The following is a 20,838-nucleotide window of genomic DNA, read 5'->3' on the forward strand; positions in this document are numbered from 1 at the left end:
TGTAGGATAGAATATTTGTATAGGTAAAAAGTTCCTGTTCATGAGTATTGAATTAAGGTGCAGAGACCATGTCAACGACCTGGCAACACTGTGCGAAGCACAGCTCAGAGATGCTATGCTATTTGTATAGTCCGCACACATTAAGCTATAGTATAAATACAGCATGCCTGGTAGTGAAGCCGAATCGGCTGATTTGGGATATTGAGCCGGAGAATGGGCACATTTACTTTTATTTTGTAAATATAAATATTATAATCATGTCGAATTGCATATGCGTAATTATTAAAGACTGACCACCAATTACAGGACGTGAGCCTGACGTACGCATAAAGGAATCCTATTCCAGAAACATGTAACAAAATTCATCGTTTTCATACATTTGTTTGTTTATTAATATAACTTTTATTTACATACCGTACAGTGTCAAAAGACTTTGGAGGGTTATACCACATCTTACAGCCACATAATCCAGTTTTCTAGATTTTGCAATGAACTAAATCAATCAAGTCCTAACAATAGGACTTAAAATGGCGATATTTACATGGAGGTATGCACGGTCTGTTAGATCACTACATTAATTAGTCATGTAAGCCGTGTTTTAATTGTGCCTTTGTTTAGAAGAACACAAATATTAAATGGACTATTGCAACGTTCGCATATGAAATTTATTGGTAATATTATTTCGAAACTCAGTGTTTAGACTATGAAATGTCAGACATCACAATATTGAAATTCTACAGTGTATCTTCATTCCTCCCCTCTATTACTCACATCATAGTAGCTTCGGTAGCAACCAATCACATTCTTCAGCTCATGTAAAGTGATACACGTGACCACAGATAAACCAATAGTCAGCTGGTTTAGTAAAACTCATTCACCACCGTTTTTAGGGTTAGGGTGATTCTGGAAGGGGGGAAGGAGATGTTATGATGGTTTGTAGGTGTTCATGTGATAGATGTCAATATTTTTGTTCTGAAATTCAATGTTTAATCATAAATATAATCGTATTCAAGACTCAAGTGTAGTGTTGGGTAGATACTATGTTGATCTGAAAACATTACAGAGGTTAGTAGACTTATATAGGCAAAATAATTGACATTTTTAGTGAAATGTTTATTTACTGCTTGTGACAACAGAGGGGGAAATACTACGATGAGTCGTGTAGTAATCTAGGACCTACGTTGCTGTTTTCAAAGAATCATTTTGTGTAAGTTCTAACGTGTGTTTGATGTGTATAAATTAATACTACAACACTAAAAAATAGGTGAAGTTCATTCTATAAACGTTGTTCCGTACAGAAAGGTTCAAGGCTTAACCCTGTGTTGAGGTTTAGTAGTGAAGGGATGGATTTATCGTAAGAATTTTGGTACTTCCTCTATATTTTTATATTATAAACTGTATTTTAATATTGAGAAGGTACTTAATTACACAGTAAATTTATCTGTTCTGCTTTGATATACGTAATTCTCTTTTACAGAATATATTAACAGTGCAATGCGAATGGTAGATGTATTTAACCATTGTTTACCATTGTTTTTAATAATGATTGTATGAAATGACACCCGTTTGGGTGAAGCAGTTGAGAATATATTTACATCTAAAACTGATATTTTACTACGTAAGTGTGACTTCCTTAAGAACTCCTCATTAGGACATGTTTTGTAGAAAGTGCACTAAAGTGTAATATGAAGTCATTATTATACTTTACAGTCTATAGGAACACATTGCATTAACATATAAGTAAGATATTATTAAAATAAGACAATAAACTGCAATTATACTTTAAAATCTAGAAACTGTTGGACACTAATGTGTTAAATGTTTATTCAGCTGACATGTGGGGAACAGTGTAATGAATGAAGACAGAGGCACTTGAAAGCGTGGCCTTGGGTTTGCCTCGGAACTGCCATGAACCGGCGTGGAGACGGGCGGGCCCAGAGACGCAGTGAGCGGAACATCCGACAGACACGGGGAAGAAAGAGGCTTCCAGATGATGGTGATAGTGCTAATGTTACTAACAGCGAGCCATCACCTCCACAACTTGCTCCACCCACCACTACACAAGAACAAAACAATGACGCTGATGCTGTCCATCACAACTCTGTTCCCTCAGTAAGTTGTTTATTATTATTATTATTATTACTACTACTACTATTACTGCTGCTGCTGCTGTGCTGCTGCTACTACGTATAGAGTATTGTGGAGTTGCAATGTCATAACACTTCGTTTCCTTACACCATATTAATTAAGGAAGCCATTATCCGAGCACAGAATGCTTATAAGAGGTTCCTCCTGAGATCCACCCGCCCTAAATACTGCATTTTCTTTTATAGAAGAATTTGTAAGCGAACTACGATGAGCATTCATTAAAAGTGTTATGATTGGCAGCGTGAGACGAATTCTATGAGAACACTGAACAGTCTCTAGCGGAAGTCGTAGAAGTAATGTTGCCAATATTTGAAAAGTTGTAGCATTGTTAATGAAGGGAAATTTGGCCTCCTGTCACTTAACTATCCCTTTAACTAATCCAACCTAACCTTGTCACAGATCTCGCCTCCTGCCCTTTTTGACCAGGGAAAATATTCGTATTTATTTACCCAAACCTTCATTATGCCTTTTGTCCAGGAAAAATACTCGTCTTTATTTACTGTAGATTGTATGGAAGGAAATGTACTGTAACTGAAAGTATGGTAATAGGCGTAGTATAGTAAGTAGTTGCTTCCATTTATGTCTCCACTTTAACGTGCGACCATTCTATCGAAACTGATAATTCATTGGGTGCTCTGTTGTCTGGGCATTATTCGTTTTGCTATTTTTTAAATATTGGTAGGCCTAATTGTGTAGATTGACTACTTTAGGACAATTTTTTTCAAACTTCCATTTTCGCTGTATTTTACTGTCGTAAAAACGATAGAAATATTTCCATTTGTCGAAAATCAACTATAACATAACCTAATCTAACCTAACGACTCGATTACTTAGGGTGTGATGTATCTGGTCGTCAGAATTTTGCAGGTTGTGAAAATACGTCGAAAATTAAAGGTCTGCGCACACCAACACGGGATGCGGGAGCGACAGCGAAACTTGTAGTTCCGCAATCGCTGCGAAAATTCGTCGTTGTCTTCACACCAAAGTGGGATGCAGTCGCGAATAGGGTTCTTATGAAGAAGTACTTCTGCTTCTTGCAGTTGCCGAAGATGATCATAGGTTCGCTCATACTACTACACTCTTGCTGCCACAGTAGAACCTTGGTTAACCGAAACTCCGGTTAAGAGAACAGAAATTCTTTTTTTCATACAATATGTTCTCATTCTTTACTGCGTCCTCTGTGGCTCTCACCAAAGACTTTATACCAACAAGATGGACATCTTACAGTATTTCGCACAATATAATAGGGAAACATCTTACATGTGGCGCTCCTAGCAGCTCTCAGACGGGAATTCAAACTCTTCATTTAATTTACGGGACTAGAAAAATTAAGAGTTCTTAAGATCATATTTTGTTCAGTATTTAGCTTAAATGTAAGAGGAAAATCATTTTGAAGAGAAAAAATTATTAAAAAGCAAAAGTTACACATTTCTTCTGCACTTTATTGATTCTAATGCATAACATTAATCATGCATTACTTTTTTAGCGTTCGTATTCTTTGATGCACTTTTTTGTGTTCTTTCTTCCTTTTCCTTTTTGAGTGACTTTTGATTTAGTACATTGACACATTTGTCAGTAAAAACATTCAAACAACAAATAACACTTACACATGTAGGAATTTGGATGTGTTGTTTCAACTTGACTTTTACATTGTTCCTGTTGGTCTCTAAAAACTCAAGAAACTGTGAATTATACACTCCTGAAATTACAGAATACAGTGCAACAGCATTGGTGTCTGGAAGCACATATTTCCAGTACAGTACTCTTTATAGAAAATATGAGTGCTGTGACCTTGCTGCATTTCATCCAATTTGCCAACGCTTTACGGCATAAGTGGGAAAATAACAAAATATTAACTTCTTATTTGTTTTTTACTACAAGGAAGATCTAAATTAGCAGAAAAAGTTAATTAATGGGAAAATTACAGAGTTACATGGAAACTATAGGGCTAAATATAAATTTTATATTTCATTGTAATAATTATTATTTAAAATCGTTACAAAAGTGGCAAGATACTTACTGTGACTTGTTCTTCAGAAATTGAAAGAAAGATCGGGAATCCTTTTGTATGTCATGGTTATTGCAACCGTATACTGCATAATAGTTTCCAGGCATACTTCGGATTTTCTTTGTGCACACTACATTACTACACTACCATAAACATTATAAATAAATTGAAATTAATTACAGAGTAGCTGAATCTTAATGGCACATGCAGAGCACATAGTTGACTCTCCGCAAGGTCAAGCTGCTAGAGGCGCTGTTGTTCATGTCGCTCAATATTTCTTGTTAGTCTTGTTAGTATAAAGTCTTTGCTTTCACTAATCGTGAAAAATTTGTAGTTTTCTTTAGCACGCATCTTCTAATACAGTGGTATTTAATCCATGGTTGTCTTGATTACGTATGTTAAAATGCTAACATTTATTTTATTATACTTGTTGATAATTATTGCATTATATTATAGTTTCTTTTGCAATATCAATTCTTGATTTTTCTTGCTTGATTAACATTTTACGTAAATCATTAGTATTATTATTACATCAATAACTACTGTATAATAATAATAATAATAATAATAATAATAATAATAATAATAATAATAATAGTAATAATGTCTGGAAGTAGAAGACACCGGTAGTTCACTTTCACAATTAAAACGAATTGGAGGGAACAAAATCTGAAGTAAAAACACGGAACTGAAAATAATCAACTTGCCACAGTAAATGAACCAGATGAAGAATGTAGTTTGAAAGCAAAATTATTAATCTAACAAGTCGAGACTTACGAGAAACAAATTTGTAAATTCCATTAAATCACACTGAAAACTTGCATACTATTATTTAACAGGTCATCAATAAATCTCAAATAAGACTGTAATATGCTTGGCATGTTTATAATCTTCGTACTCGATGAGTAATGCAAAATTAATCAACGAATTTTTACGATACACAATGCCTAGTAATGGAACTATTCATCATTGCTAGGCGAACCTAGCGGCAGAAATTGTAATAATGCTCCTATGCGCCAGCTTGCATAATCTAGTAAGCAACGCTCCTAACGCACTCTATAAACTGTTCAGTCGCCATTGCCAAAATGAATGCGGGATGCGGGAAAATGCTGCTTGCAGCGAACTGCGAGTAGAATGCTGCAGTCCTGCCATTTAGGCGGGATTGTGTCGCTGCAGTGTGAATGGATTCATATCCTGCTGTACTCACAATAATTCGCGTCGGTTTCGCATTCGCTACCACTCCCATGTCCCGCGTCAGTGTGCGCAGACCTTTAAGTTTGAAAACAAAACAAAAAAATACTTGTTGCGAATGTTAGCTTAGGTAAGATTACATTATTATAGGCGATCTCTGTCAATTGAAAGTATTTCTATCGTTTTTACGACGGTAAAATACGACGAAAATGAAAGTTCGAAAAAAATAGTCCAAAATCCATAATTACCAGGGAATATAATAATCTCAACAATTTACCAATTGGACCTAAAGTGGTGAATATAGGATCTTCCAATCTGCTTTCAAAATATCCCCACAATTGCCAAACGCACAACTATCAGATAACACCATGATTAATTAAAAACTCACGCAATTCTTCTTCACTCAATCTAACAATCCTACCTCACTCGTTCTACATCCCATGCACAACACACCAGCCACTTCCATCAAAGTCATAAAGACAAAATACAGTCTAAACTCTGTGCACAACACGCCATCCACACATACGGCTCGCAACAGGATCATATTGGCTGTGAGATGATAACGTGCATGTGCGAATGTATGAACTTGGTTAATAAAAACCTAAATTAACTAAACCTAACCTTCGTATATGCAAGAAGTGTAACCGGAGCATGAAGGGAACTTCCAGATTTGATCTGAAATGTGCACGCAAAAATAAATCCAGGTAATAATCACGCTCGCATTGCATGAGATTTCCGTGCATGCTCCACAGCAAGATGATTGTCGCGAGCCCTTCCTCCATCCGCTCCCATCGAAGTCATAAAGACAAAAGACAGATCCTTGAATACTGCAATCGATCGACCAATCGAATTCCTCCACCCAGCAACCAATCACAACAATCCCTACGGAAACCGAGCCACCAATCGTCACAATGCCTGGCAAATTCAACTGTATAAATCATAATAAAAAACTTATTCCTGACATTTCCGAAAAATAAAAACCAAAACATTGTTTTCACCTTATAACACTATCCTATAATCGAGAGCCCTTGTTTAAAGAGCCGCACAGTAGTCAAACTCCATAATTACCAAAATCTTTCTTCATTCATGTTCTTGATCAGTTGGATACTATAGTTAGAGAATGATTTTGTATAGTATGGTAGTCGCATACAACAGGGAAATAATATTTTAATTGCTTTGTACGTAACAAAGTAATCACGGTCTTTCCTTATATCATATAGACCTATACGAAGTATGAACGTTTTTATATGAATTTATTTAAATTTGGCATTGTGTCTGTAAATTGAGCATATTTTGCAGTAACTTTTATTTTTACAGTTTTATTGGTATTCTCCTAATACTGGACTAGTTTCCAGATTACCATGGTAATGTCAGGTTAGGTTTGATTCTCTGTATAGGTAAGTGAAAGTGAAGCACCCAAGATCGTGTGAGTAACCCTCTCAACATTTACTGATATTCCGTAAATTAGGTAAATTACTTTTTTTTATGATGTAAATTACCTACTCCATGAAGTGCCTTCTGGAATAGTGCGAGTTATGTACATTATTGTGGTATTCTGAAGCTGTAGACCTATCTTTAATTTGTTACTTGAATTTATTTAAATTTGGTATCATGTATGTAAGTTAACCCGGGGTTCTCCCGTTTTTCCCCAGATTAGCCATTTACATCATTTCGTCACCATTTCTCCATTTCATTATCATTCGGTAGCATTCCCCGCACACCGGTCGGCGGTGCATGTAGGGTGCTGGCCTAGGAACAAGTGGAGTTGCCTGCTCGAAACCTGGGCATACAGAGAACCTTAGTGTGATCGGCCGGTGTGGGTTTGGGAATGCGTCACAAGAGGATTAGTGCAATAGATCTTAACAGGTCGCAGTGCTGGGCCATAGTGCCCCTCTCCATTAAATTCAATTCAATTCATTCATTCAAATGTAAGTTAACCAGTTGTGCTTTACTGTACTTCATGATAACTTATTTTTTAATTTTCTAGGTAACTGGCTAAATGCTCTATAATATAAGCTATTCAAGTCTAAATAATTAATAAAAATATTATTACAACAATTCACATTACAAAGAATATAAGAAAGAATTTCAAATTATTATATTGTCATTTCTTTGCTTAAAATGACTCAACTGAAACCATTTTTCACCTCGCAGGTTCCAATAGTGTGTTTGCTGGAATAGTATAAGACTAGTACTTCGCCATTGTCTTTTCATTTCTGATGTCATCACTTGTAGTTATTCTTTTGCATTGTATAATACCAAACTTCTAAGGGTTCTGCCAAATTATATGCTTTATTCTGTTCCCTTACTCATATATTGTGTTTCATTTCTCACTTTTCTTTCAAAGAACATTTTAGTTTTATATTATTATTGTGGGTCCCTATCATCACGACATGGCGCGTCCTCAGGTTGCGGTTAAAGGAGACAGCCTCCAGATATGGAGGGTAGCTGCGAATATATTGAATAAGCAGTCGTGGACAGCCGATAAGGGGTGGTCCTCCAGCTTGGGGGTTGGGCGAAGGGCTAACAACCCATCACCATAAAAAACAACTTGTTACGAATCCCTACAATAATCACTCTGAGAGAGGAACATAGGTTAAGGGTGTTTGAGAATAAGGTGCTTAGGAAAATATTTGGGGCTAAGCGGGATGAAGTTACAGGAGAATGGAGAAAGTTACACAACGCAGCTGCACACATTGTATTCTTCACCTGACATAATTAGGAACATTAAATCCAGACGTTTGAGATGGGCAGGGCATGTAGCACATATGGGCGAATTCAGAAATGCATATAGAGTGTTAGTTGGGAGACCAGAGGGAAAAAGACCTTTAGGGAGGCCGAGACGTAGATGGGAGGATAATATTAAAATGGATTTGAGGGAGGTGGGATATGATGATAGAGACTGGATTAATCTTGCACAGGATAGGGACCGATGGCTGGCTTATGTGAGGGCGGCAATGAACCTTCGGGTTCCTTAAAAGCCATTTGTAAGTAAGTATTATTACAAAATAATAAAATATTACAGATTATTAAAAAATGAGTAATTATAGCTGGTTAGGTTGCAGTGTCTTATTAAGATTGGAAATTTGTTGAAATCAAGTTGACCAAGTTCCTACACCATAGCATGACTGGGAGGATCATTGTGCTAACCACACAATACTCCGTTTCTGATTGGATGATGGTTTACATCTGCTTAAACATGTGAATATGAGGCCAGGAGCCGTTTGGTCAGCCATCGTTCTTCATGGGCTGTCGCATCACGAATATTTTTTTTTAATTTCCTACTACTATTACATGCAATCAAATGAATTGAGGTGTTCTCTGGAGCAAGAACTTAACTACAAAATCTTGAATTTTAGATATAGAACCTCAAAAATTTTTTAGATCTCGTATAACAGTTACCTCTGATTGAGATTCTGGCTGATATGTACATTTATTATCAGGCAGTACATCTCACTTGATGATATGTGTCAGAGGAAAAACAATTGATTGTATGCATCTGAAGTCTGATTATGTAATATGTAGGTAATCGGCAATGTATGCAATGGAGGAGGAAAGGATTTGGCCACCCTACCCCATTATCGCCTGACCTATTGCCTCAAAAGTGGAGCCATGTTTGTATCACTTGTGAGGTTCAGACCTGTCTTCTGACAGCTGATTAAACAATAACAGATTTTAACAGCATTCCACAGAACATTCGTATGTTTCTAGAGAGTGCTGCATTTGTTGAAGAGAAATTTAATAATATTTTGTTAGGCAGGAGATGTGTTATTAAGGATTCAATATATGCCGCAAACGGAAAAATAACATAACATACATTAAGTTTTTATTCCAGGGAATGCCTGAATTATTCTTAGAGATGCATGGCAAAAAAAAAAATTATGAAAGATGGGTGGTGTGGAGAAAAATTCTCTCTGGCACTGGGATTCGAATCCAAGTTTTCAGCTCTGCATGCTGACACTTTATCCACTAAGCCACACCGGATTCCAGTTCCAATGCCGGATTGAATCCTCTCAGTTTAAGTTCCACCTCTTAGTTTTTCTTTAGTGGCCAACCCTTATGCACTGTGTCACAGATGTGTGGCAGTGGCACAATGTCCAACACACTATGTGCAGAGGTGCACTCATTACGAGTGACTTAGTGGCTGGGATCTGACGGAATAAGTACCGTCTTAAATAATTACACATCTGTGACAGAGTGCATGAGGGTTGGCCACTAAAGGAAAACTAAGAGGTGAAACTTAGACTGAGAGAATTCAATCGAGTATCGGAACTGAAATCTGGTGGATAAAGTGTCAGCACGTAGAGCTGAAAACACGGGTTCTAGTTCCAGTGCCGGAGATAATTTTTCTCTGCTCCACCCCATCCTTCATCATATGGTAATGCAGAATTCCTGCACGGAAATATATGTACTTCCGTACATCACAATAACACAATAAAAAAAAAAATACCTATTTTAAACTTCATACTTCTTCAATCGTATCCATACTTTTGTACAGAGTTCAACATTTTACAAGTATAGTCCAACAAAGGAAATGCAGAAAAGTTAGTGAAATGAAATTACTAAAAAGTTTTGACAGGGTGTAAGTTGAGAATTCATAAGGGAAACTATATTTTATGATTAGAAATGTGAAGTATTTGAAGTGTTGTGGAGCTGTAGAATGAACCTGCAATGACTAGAGAGAACAATGTCACAGTGCAAATATATGAGTTCCAATCACAGGGTGGACGGAAGTGGAAGAGTTAGATAGTTTGGCTTGGACAATTTTAAAACTATGGGAGATAGGACATACCAAAAGGTCCATTTCTGGACATTCCTCACTGCTACTACTCGGTAGAATATAATATAAATAGAGATTGAGTTACGTTAGTGGACAAGGTCAGATGTAGTAGTGTTTGTTGGAGCATAACTCTCATGATATGTATGTATATGAGCTTTGAAGCATAGTGTGTGATAGTTAAATCCACTGATCTTTGGCAGTATTCATATACCTGCTATGTTAGATTTATTATGCATATTTCATATATATTAGGCTTATTTTCTAGTCCTAATGTAGAAATATTGCTACTTGAAATGAACTTCAGAACCAGGTTTGGATGAACACCTTTTACTGCATGCACAGTCGTTGAATTTGTATCTGTTTATTTTAGCCTTCATGGTAGTTGTCTGACAAGACATTTCTGTCAAAATTACGTTTACAATCATTCTTTGTGGCTCTCATATGCCTGTCATTTGATAGCTTATGAGCACAAGGATTGGAAGAATACGAAAAACAAATAAATTTACTGTGGAATTAAATTATATTTCCATTATCAAAATAGGAGATGTCTGAAATCTCTTAGATCAAAATAATACAGATGGTAGAGGAGTCTAAAGTGAGTATTTTTAGATAGAGAATCAAGAGTCGGAAATGCCTATTTCACAGATGCCTCAAAATCTTGAGTGAGAAATACATTTGAGGAACATTTTTTGTAAGCTGCTGCTTTTGTTTTCATAACAAACAACTGCATACCACGTCGACATTTGGTGGCACTGGCTTGCAAAAAACAAAAGAATTGCTGCAGATAACATGTAGCAGTCTAATGGGGCGGCAGGAGATAGTGTCATATTAGGTTGAAAACACCATCATGGGTGAAACAGGCCTTATCTATGAACAGGACAAACTGTAGGGAGTTTGGTACAGTAACACTGTCCTGGATAAACCATTGATAGAACTGAACTCTAAATGCAATATCATTTGGCCCTATGTGCAACCTGTAGTAGGTGATATAGGGGTGCAATTGCTGCTCCCTCAGTACTGGGCACATAGTATCCTCAAAGCATGAATTTCATGGGCAAGTTGACCCATTTGAATGTGTTATTGTTTTGCATGCTAGTATCAAATGTCGATGTAGTAGGAGTTGTTTGTTACGAAAACCAAAGGAGCTGACAAAACCATTCCTAAAACATATTTCTCGTTCAAGATCTCGTGTTGCCTGAAATAGGTATTTCAGACCATTGGTTTCCTATCTCAGAATACTCAGCTTACAAGCAAACATTCTCATGAGGGCAGATAAAAAAGTTAAATTTTTTTCTTTCATCATGTTAATAATGTCAAAAGAAGTGCTTACACAAATTTTGGCCACTCGTCTGCAATTACGAGGGCTGTAAAAAATTAAGTGAACAAAAAGAAAAGACAATTTCATTGTAAAAGTTTTTTGGGACAGACACAGCAATTGTTGAGCTATTTTTCAACATATTCCCCACCGGAATTGAGACATTTGTCATATCGTGGGATCAACAGAGAGGTGCAGATGGCTGTCAAATGTTGGTTCTGATGCCAGGTGGCTGACTTCTACAACACAGGGACACAAAAGAAAAACCTTATCTTGGAATGCTTCATAAAGCTGGTACTACTGCTGCTGCTACTACTACTACTACTCCCACATTTAAATAGTGCTACACCCATGGATCTGAAACAATTTTGCATTCCCCCCCCCCCCACACACACACACACACACAAACAAACGAACAAACTAATCTTATGAAAATCTTAGACAATTTAACATATTCCACTATGTAAAACAGGCAGATGCGAAGTAGGAAAATATTGAAAATTTATTTTCAGCTCGATTTTTCTTTCTTTCCTCAAAATTTCGCTGTCCATACGAATTTGCTGCTCTTGGGCAAGGGCCCCATGTGGCCCATGCGTAAATATGGACCTGAGTAATAATAAACTGTTACTATTATTATATCTACTACTGTGCCACTAGACAACACGGGTTTCCTCCGGAAACTCCAGCTCTGCTGTAATATCTCAGCATTTTTCATAATTCATCATTATCATCATTATTTCATCATTCATTACGAATGTAGTGCAGACCCACTACCTGTAGTGCATTCTGAATGGATTTTGACGAACTAAGTGTTCGACACTTCTTGGCACTAGCAATAAACTATGCTTGTAGAGTTGGAAAATCATGGGAAGTTAAGGACTCTGTCATTACACAAAGAAAGTATGTTAGTTCACATATCAGCACTTCAGCGTCCTTAACTGACCATGTGGAATGTGAAGAGCCATCACCTCTTGGATGTTTGCTTAAAGCCAATGAATCATATCATATCAACTGACCATGTGCATGTTTTCACCCAGTATTGAATTCAGACCTTACCACTAGGGAGATTTATACTATCCTGGAGAGGGAGATGGAACCAGCAGCAAAAGAAACAATAGTTCAGATCTTACAACAGAGGCATTCTATAATAAAAAAAAAAAGAACATAGAAAAATTAGGTAAATGAAATAAATAGAGTTTTCATTCGTTCATATTTGTTTTAAATAAGTTATTAAATGTTTATATAGGCATTAACTTAAAAATGTTAATATTGTTATGTGAAACATGGTGAATATGAACTATCTTTATGTGCAAAATTGTCCCACAAACCCTCTGTTAAGTATCCTTTTGACATAAACTGCATAAATTTAGTACCTAGGCCTTACTTACTTACTGGCTTTTAAGGAACCTGGAGGTTCATTGCCGCCCTCACATAAGCCCGCCATTGGTCCCTATCCTGAGCAAGATTAATCCAGTCTCTACCATCATATCCTACCTCCCTCAAATCCATTTTAATATTATCTTCCCATCTACGTCTCGGCCTCCCCAAAGGTCTTTTTCCCTCCGGCCTCCCAACTAACACTGTATATGCATTTCTGGATTCGCCCATACGTGCTACATGTCCTGCCCATCTCAAACGTCTGGATTTTATGTTCCTAATTATGTCAGATGAAGTATACAATGCGTGCAGCTCTGCGTTGTGTAACTTTCTCCATTCTCCTGTAACTTCATCCCTCTCAGCCCCAAATATTTTCCTAAGAACCTTATTTTCAAACACCCTTAATCTCTGTTCCTCTCTCAAAGTGAGAGTCCAAGTTTCACAACCATACAGAACAACCGGTAATATAACTGTTTTATAAATTCTAACTTTCAGACTTTTGACAGAAGACTAGATGATAAAAGCTTCTCAACCGAATAATAACAGGCATTTCCCATATTTATTCTGCGTTTAATTTCCTCCCGAGTGTCATTTATATTTGTTACTGTTGCTCCAAGATATTTGAATTTTTCCACCTCTTCGAAGGATAAATCTCCAATTTTTATAGTTCCAGTTCGTACAATATTCTGGTCACGAGACATAATCATATACTTAGTCTTTTCGGGATTTACTTCCAACCCTATCGCTTTACTTGCTTCAACTAGAATTTCCGCATTTTCCCTAATCGTTTGTGGATTTTCTCCTAACATATTCACGTCATCCGCATAGACAAGAAGCTGATGTAACCCGTTCAATTCCAAACCCTCTGTGTTATCCTGAACTTTCCTAATGGCATAATCTAGAGCGAAGTTAAAAAGTAAAGATGATAGTGCATCTCCCTGCTTTAGCCCGCAGTGAATTGAAAAAGCATCAGATAGAAAATGGCCTATACAGACTCTGCTGTAAGTTTCACTAAGACACATTTTAATTATTCAAACTAATTTCTTGGGAATACCAAATTCAATAAGAATATTATATAAAACTTCTCTCTTAACCGAGTCATACGCCTTTTTGAAATCTATGAATAACTGATGTACTGTACCCTTATACTCCCATTTTTTCTCCAATATCTGTCGAATACAAAAAATTTGATCAATAGTCGATCTATTACGCCTAAAACCACACTGATGATTCCCAATAATTTCATCTACATATGGAGTTAATCTTCTCAAAAGGATATTTGACAAAATTTTGTACGTCAACAAAAGTGATATTCCTCGGAAGTTACTACAGTTAGTCTTGTCCCCCTTCTTAAAAATAGGTACGATTATGGACTCCTTCCAGTACCTAGGCCTACAAGTAATAATTACTCACTGATTAAATGAGATGAATGTGTCTTCCAGTAGCTTTTCTGAAGTTTTTAAAGGACACTGATATGAATAACCCACTTTTTTTCTTCTTCTCCAGGAATGCATTTCACACAGTTTACCAAGTACACCACTCCTAGTACGATCGAAATACAGCAATCATGTTCAGTTTCCCCCATCGTTTTTATATTTGATTTTGCGTCCAACTGTTTTATTCATTGATTCACCTCTTCTTCTTCTTCTCCTCCTTCTCCTGCTTCTTCTTCTTCTTCTTCTTCTTCTTCTTCAGGGGTGAATATTACATCTTTAGCACTTAGGCACAAATGGCCCATTGTGCACCCCATGAGCTGGAAATCAACCCAGAAGACCGCAATGCGACAGCAGCCTTGCGATGCTACTGGGTTTAATTTTCTGAAATTCCTTGGGAGACAATAGATATTTCTCGAGACAAAGATGCCTGATTTGACTTAGACCTGGACAGTCCAGCAAAACGTGAGGTGAAAACTGAACCTCCATCCCACATTTCCTACAAGTTGGATCGTCACTAAGACCCAGTATGTGTGGGTGCTTATTTAGATGGCAATGTCCAGTCAAAAGTCCTGTTACCAGTCTTAGAATTCTCCTTTCCAAGATCAGGAGTTGTTTAGTTGAGTCAGATTTTGGTTCTCCAATAAGAAGTTTAGCTTGTTTCATAGCTGTTGCAAATCTCCAGGCTCCTAGTAATCTGTTCAACAGGTTCTTCTTTAGAGCCTCTCTGATTATATACTTAGAGATACCAACGTAAAGTTCTGGGCCAGAGCATTGGATTGAAGCTTCATGCTTGGCCAATAATTCGGCTTGTTCATTGCCGTGCACTCCACTTTGTCTTGGGACCTGAGGAGTTGTACTTTATTTCTTCTGGATACATTTTCCAGGATAGTTATACATTCTTCAACAGACTGGAGTCGATTCTGTCCGCACTTAGTGCATCCAGCACAGCCTAGCTATCAGAGAAAATGTAGATATTTGTGTCTTGGCAAAATCTTTTTAGATCTGTATGATACTTATTTACTTACTTGCAAATGGCTTTTAGAGAACCCAGAGGTTCATTGACGTCTTCATATAAGCCTGCCATCGGTCCCTATCCTGAGAAAGACTAATCCAGTCTCTACCATTGTATCCCACCTCCCTCAAATCCATTTTAATATTATCCTCCCCAAAGGTCCTTTTCCCTCCGGCCTTCCAACTAACACACTATATGCATTTCTGTATTTGTCCATATGTGCTACATTCCCTGCCCATCTCAAACTTCTGGATTTAATATTCCTAATTATGTGTGTTGTATAACTGTCCATTTTCCTGTAACTTCATCCCTCTTAGTCCCAAACATTTTCGTAATCAACTTATTCTCAAACATCCTTAGTAGATCTATATGACAACACTCGTATTACTAATTATTATTTGAATTATTTGATCCTACAGAATTCTCTGCTATGGTTATTAATAAATAAGATCTTTTTAGGTTTTCATGAGCACAAACTAAACACTTCAGCTTGGAAAACTGTAAGTCAGTATATTGACCAATGGTTATAGATATTCTAGCCCTAGGTCTTACACTATAAATCCTGCTCCAATACCTTTATCAGTTCTGGAGCCATCTGTGAACCACACCAAACTGCCAGGTGAAAATTGGTTAAGGTAGTCTCCTTCCCATTTTTCCCTATCAGGAATAATACAAACAAAAGGATTTATGTGTTGAGCAGAAATCATACTATCCTGTCTCATACCAACAGCAGGATTAATATCCGTTGCCATCTTCCAACTATGGGTGTGTCCAAATGTTCCATCCCTTCCTATTTATTGACCAAGGCCATGGAGTTGAGATGTAGCCGACATGATTCCATTTTGGACTGGGAAATCCAGAGGAGGTAAACACAGCAGGTCCTCTAGAGCCCTTGTTGAAGTAGTCCTCATGGCTCCTGTGATACTTAAACACCCAAATCGTTGTACATGATCTAAAAGGTCCTTGCTTGGGAAATCAAGATCCTGGACCACCATACACTACTGCGTACATTATCAGGTGCATAAAACAACGTAATAAATCCAATAAAGGATTTTCAGCTGTAGCTCCCAAGTACATCCAAAGTCTCGTCTGCAGGCTCAGAAGGCAGCAGTAGCCTTTTTTGTATGATATTCCAGATGAGTTTTCGAATTCAGTTCGGCATCAAGGAGTACTCCCAGATACTTAACTGATTTCTTTAAAACTAGGTCTTTACCAAATAAGGAAACTCTTAGAATATTTCCTAGTTTTCTTTTCTTCGTAAACAGAACCATTTCGGCTTTGTTAAGATTTATGCTTAATCCCTCTCTCATGCACCATGCCTGCACCCTACTCAAACCACCTTTTGAAGCTCAAACAGTGTACTGACATGATGTCCAAGAGTTAATATTAACTAAGTCATCAGTGTAGGTCTGAGTATAAAGCTCTGACCTGTAAGATTATCAGTAAGTTCGTGAATCAGTAGGCACCACAGTAATGGTGACAACATGTCTCCCAGGGTCATTGACTAACAGAATTAGATGAAGGTAACACAGATTGAATTACTGGTTCATAGATTTCACTTTCACTTAAAGGCAATTGAGAATTTTCTTCATTAAATGCAACGGATACACTTTCCATTGACTCCTCAATAACTTAACGTCTTTTTTTTTTTTAAGTAAACAATATCTCTTGTTTTGCCATCATACTCTGAAATATTTATATTTGCTGTAATATATAATATGCTATAACTAATTTAGGAAACAAGATTATTATATTTGATAAACAAAACTAACATTGAAAACTACGCCAATAAGAACACAGCAGACGGCCAGGTTGGTGCAGTCGGTAGAGTAATGGTCTTCTGTGCCCATGGTTGCAGTTTCAATTTCGGCCCAGTCGATGGCATTTAAATGTGCTTAAATGCGATAGGCTCATGTCAGTAGATTTACTGGCATGTAAAAGAACTCCTGCAGGACAAAATTCTGGCATATTGGCGACACTGATATAATCTTGGCAGTTGCGAGCGTCGTTAAATAAAATATAGTTTAATTTTCATTTTAAGAACACAGCACACCTGTCTTAACTGTAACAATCAAAACTGAAAATTCAGACAGTTTAAATTTCAACAGATCAAGATCGGCCAGCAGACCACCAAATTTCAAGAAAACTACTACCTAAAAATCTACATAACAGAATTTTTTTTAGTTAAAAAAGCCTGAAATCTCTGGGCAGAAGGCGACATCGTGGAATCCATTCCCACTTCCCCAGGCCACCCCTTCCATTCATCACTATTCAACGCAGGATCATGTAGTAGCCATGGTAACACAAACAATCCTTGTAATGGAACTACTAAGATTTATTTAAAATCATCCGTCCTCAAGTGAGGTTGACCACTGGGATCCGGAATTAACAAGCATAAAAAGATAAAGGGAAATGAAACAAGTAAAATAATTATTCGATTTGTACATTAAAACAAAAATTTTTCTGTCAACATATAAATGATGGTGTAGAATTTGAAGAGAGGCCTTCAGAATTTCCATCACAATCTTCTGAACCTCAAAAAGGAATTTTAAAGGATTTAAGGATATTACATGTAAACTTTGGTAAACAACACCTTGCTCCAAATAGTAAGCCTGTAACATCCCAGTTGCAGAGGGAAATGCAATATTTTTCACTGAGGTATGGAAGGCAAGGTACATATTTAACTTGCTTGGTCATCATTTATCTGCAGTGCCTGATTCGTGTCTCGTTCAAAGCAAATTGTAGAGTCTAAGACCGTTGCTTTCTGGGTTCTTCTATTGATGGCAATTATTAGAACTCGAATTTGTTGGACCCTGTTCAGACTGACTGTTATTATTGCAATCTTATGTGTGGCAATAGACCGGTTATGGCAAATGTAACATTAAGTAGGTAGTAGTGTGGGGCAGTATAATTGTTTTACAGTAGTCAGTTCTAATGATTCAGTCAGGTGTAATGAATCTCTTTATCTTATCCATTCATATGAAGAGAAGAGAATCCGAATATTCAGGATGTGATTAAAATTGTCATATGTAGAGATCGAATTTTTCATGAACCTAAAACTGGAAGCAAACAAAACAATTCCATTTGAGCCTATGAGAGGCCTTTATTGTGGCATATGTTACAGCTCCCACCTCATGAGACAGTTGACAACGAGTGGCAGTAGGAATGTTGATCCTATGTGTTGGTTGCTTTTGTCCACAAGGAAATACCCCTTATGCTCATATTTGTTAGGAGCTGAGTGAACCCCAGGGCCATAGTGGGACCAGATGGATTATAACAATGGAGAAAATCCACGACCCTATCAGTAATGGAACCCATGATCTTCTGGCTAACACTGCATTACCTTAGCTGTGACATTACCGCATGGCCTCAAAATCTGGAAAGATGAACGTAAAAATATACAAAAATGCTATTTTCATAATAGATTATGTAACAGATTTTATTATGAAGAACATGAGGTGGCTGACTACATGTAAGCGTTGTTGGGAAATAATCACTACCTTAAATCTTGACATGGAACAGTTCGTTCATTGTGACAGTTAATTCGAAAATAGCTCCATGTCTGGTGTTAAGCATGAGTGGGGAAGGCTTTGATATTCGCCTAAAATTAACTCATGCCCAATTCACTGCCCACTTTACAGAAATTTTGAAAGTGCAGCTAAAACTTGTTTCACAATGCTTCGAATGAACTTCCTAGTAAATTTAATTATTGTTACCTATATGTTAAAGTTATCTCTCTTGCAGGCCATGGAGGCCCACAGGATAGCGAGAGATTGAGACTCCCACCTTTCCAGACAATCAGCATTAGTAGCAGTAGGGATGTAGCGTGCTTGCCGCCTTTATCCCCAAGGAAATACTCCTGGTACTCATTTTTAAGTTTATTTATAGAAATTTCCTGGTACTCATTTAAGTTTATTTATAGAAATTTATTATTTCATGTATTGGTATTTCTGTCCTAAGATTACCGAATATTTTGCAAGATATATCTCTTTCATGGTCAAAAGATTGTTAATATATCACACAACTTGAAATGAGACTGTGATTTTATTTCATATTATATTAGGAGGACTTCTTCCGTACCATGGCAGTGTTGAAATATATACAGACTTTGATCTCAGCCAGTTTCAGTGTAATTTTTTGGGTAAAAAATTGGAAGATGTCTTGAACCACAAACGAGTAATGGTCATGATGCGTTTTATGTTAAAAACTTTTGATTGTTTAGAGCATTTTTCTTGGATAAACATCTGGCGTCATTCTTAATGGGCTCATGGTTACCATGCTAGCTATTATGTCTGAGACTCGCAGTTGCAAACTCAGCTAAGGGCAATACTACATTATCTTCATGAATATTTTATAATTCCCCATGTTTTTTTTTTATTTAAAATTTTCTGTGATGTATGTGATTGTATTAAGAACATGAGTGGGAGATCACTGGGGTAATTTGTGGTAGTTTTATTCGTAAGGTTTTATGTGCTTTAAACTTGTTCTTTTGCTGTTCTTACTAAAAGTGGAGGTAATCGAAAGCACGTGATAGCTAATGTATTCCTCAGCAAGTGCTGCTTTCTATTGGCCTTTACATTCACGCACGGGTCATTCCACGAGATGAGGGACATAAAGACAAAATTTTATATTTAATCGAAGAAACTGTTCTTTTGCATTAAAAAATTCTCCAATTCATTGACTTTATACAGCATAGTATAATTTTAATTTTGGCGGCATAATTTCTTTGTTCCCAACAAGCAAAGTCGACATGGCTGCTACAGAGGGATTCTGGTGAGATTACATCATTTGATTTTAGGACATAGCTATCAGAATATTAAATTCCATGAAGTTAGTGCTATATTACCTTTGAAAGTAAATGTTTCAGTGCCTGTATGTAGTAACAATGAGTGGAAATATAATCTATTAAAGTAGTTATTCACTGTTAAAAGAAATACTTAGGTTATGTAACGTTTGTTACAAAAATATTAATTTTATTTCATAATTAGAAAACTGTTTTTTATTTTAAAATGAAACTTTGTATTATCTTACTTCCTCATGTAAGCTACATAAATACTAGACGTTCTGATTTTTAAAATAATAATTTTATATAAATTCTGTGTAACAAACATTACATTAAATAATAACAAAAGTTACATAACAATGTGGTAACGTTTGTTACACAAAAAATAATAAGATAATCAGATTTAATACATGAAATTATTGATTAATGGCCTATGTTTGGTAGGCCTATATTTAAAATAAGACGTGTTTTAATACGTTTTCATGTTTGATGGGCCATATATGCATTTCAGTATGAAAAAAGCTCCAAAATCTGCTGCTGAGAGAATGCGTGAGTACAGAGCTAGAATGGACACAGAAAAAACTCAAGAGAGACTAGAAAAGTGTCGTAATATTATGAGGAAACTTAGGAAAAAGCCAAAATCAAAATCAGAAAAATCTGCAGAAAGAGAAGCCACTAGGAAGCGAGTACAAGAATATCGTAGAAGACAAAAAGCAAGAGTTTTAAGTTCATGTATTTTGAAAGACGGTTCTTCAGGAAGTCCTCCTTATAAGAGTGCAAATTCTTTT

General features: G+C 36.6%; 1 protein-coding gene across 8 annotated transcripts in view; it reads left to right on the top strand.

Moving 5' to 3' along the window:
* Positions 1-263: 263 nt before the first annotated feature.
* Positions 264-20,838, top strand: part of cic (Putative transcription factor capicua) — a 113,647-nt gene continuing 93,072 nt past the window's right edge. For 3 of the 8 annotated variants that reach the window (XM_069841710.1, XM_069841717.1, XM_069841716.1), the window contains exons 1-2: positions 887-1,065; positions 1,831-2,112. In XM_069841710.1, coding sequence (XP_069697811.1) covers positions 1,909-2,112 — 204 coding nt within the window. In that variant the 5' untranslated portion in view covers positions 887-1,065; positions 1,831-1,908. The other 5 variants (XM_069841713.1, XM_069841714.1, XM_069841711.1 and 2 more) reach the window with 5 other exon arrangements.

This window comes from Periplaneta americana, chromosome 12, assembly GCF_040183065.1.
Source record: "Periplaneta americana isolate PAMFEO1 chromosome 12, P.americana_PAMFEO1_priV1, whole genome shotgun sequence".
Classification (NCBI taxonomy): domain Eukaryota; kingdom Metazoa; phylum Arthropoda; class Insecta; order Blattodea; family Blattidae; genus Periplaneta; species Periplaneta americana.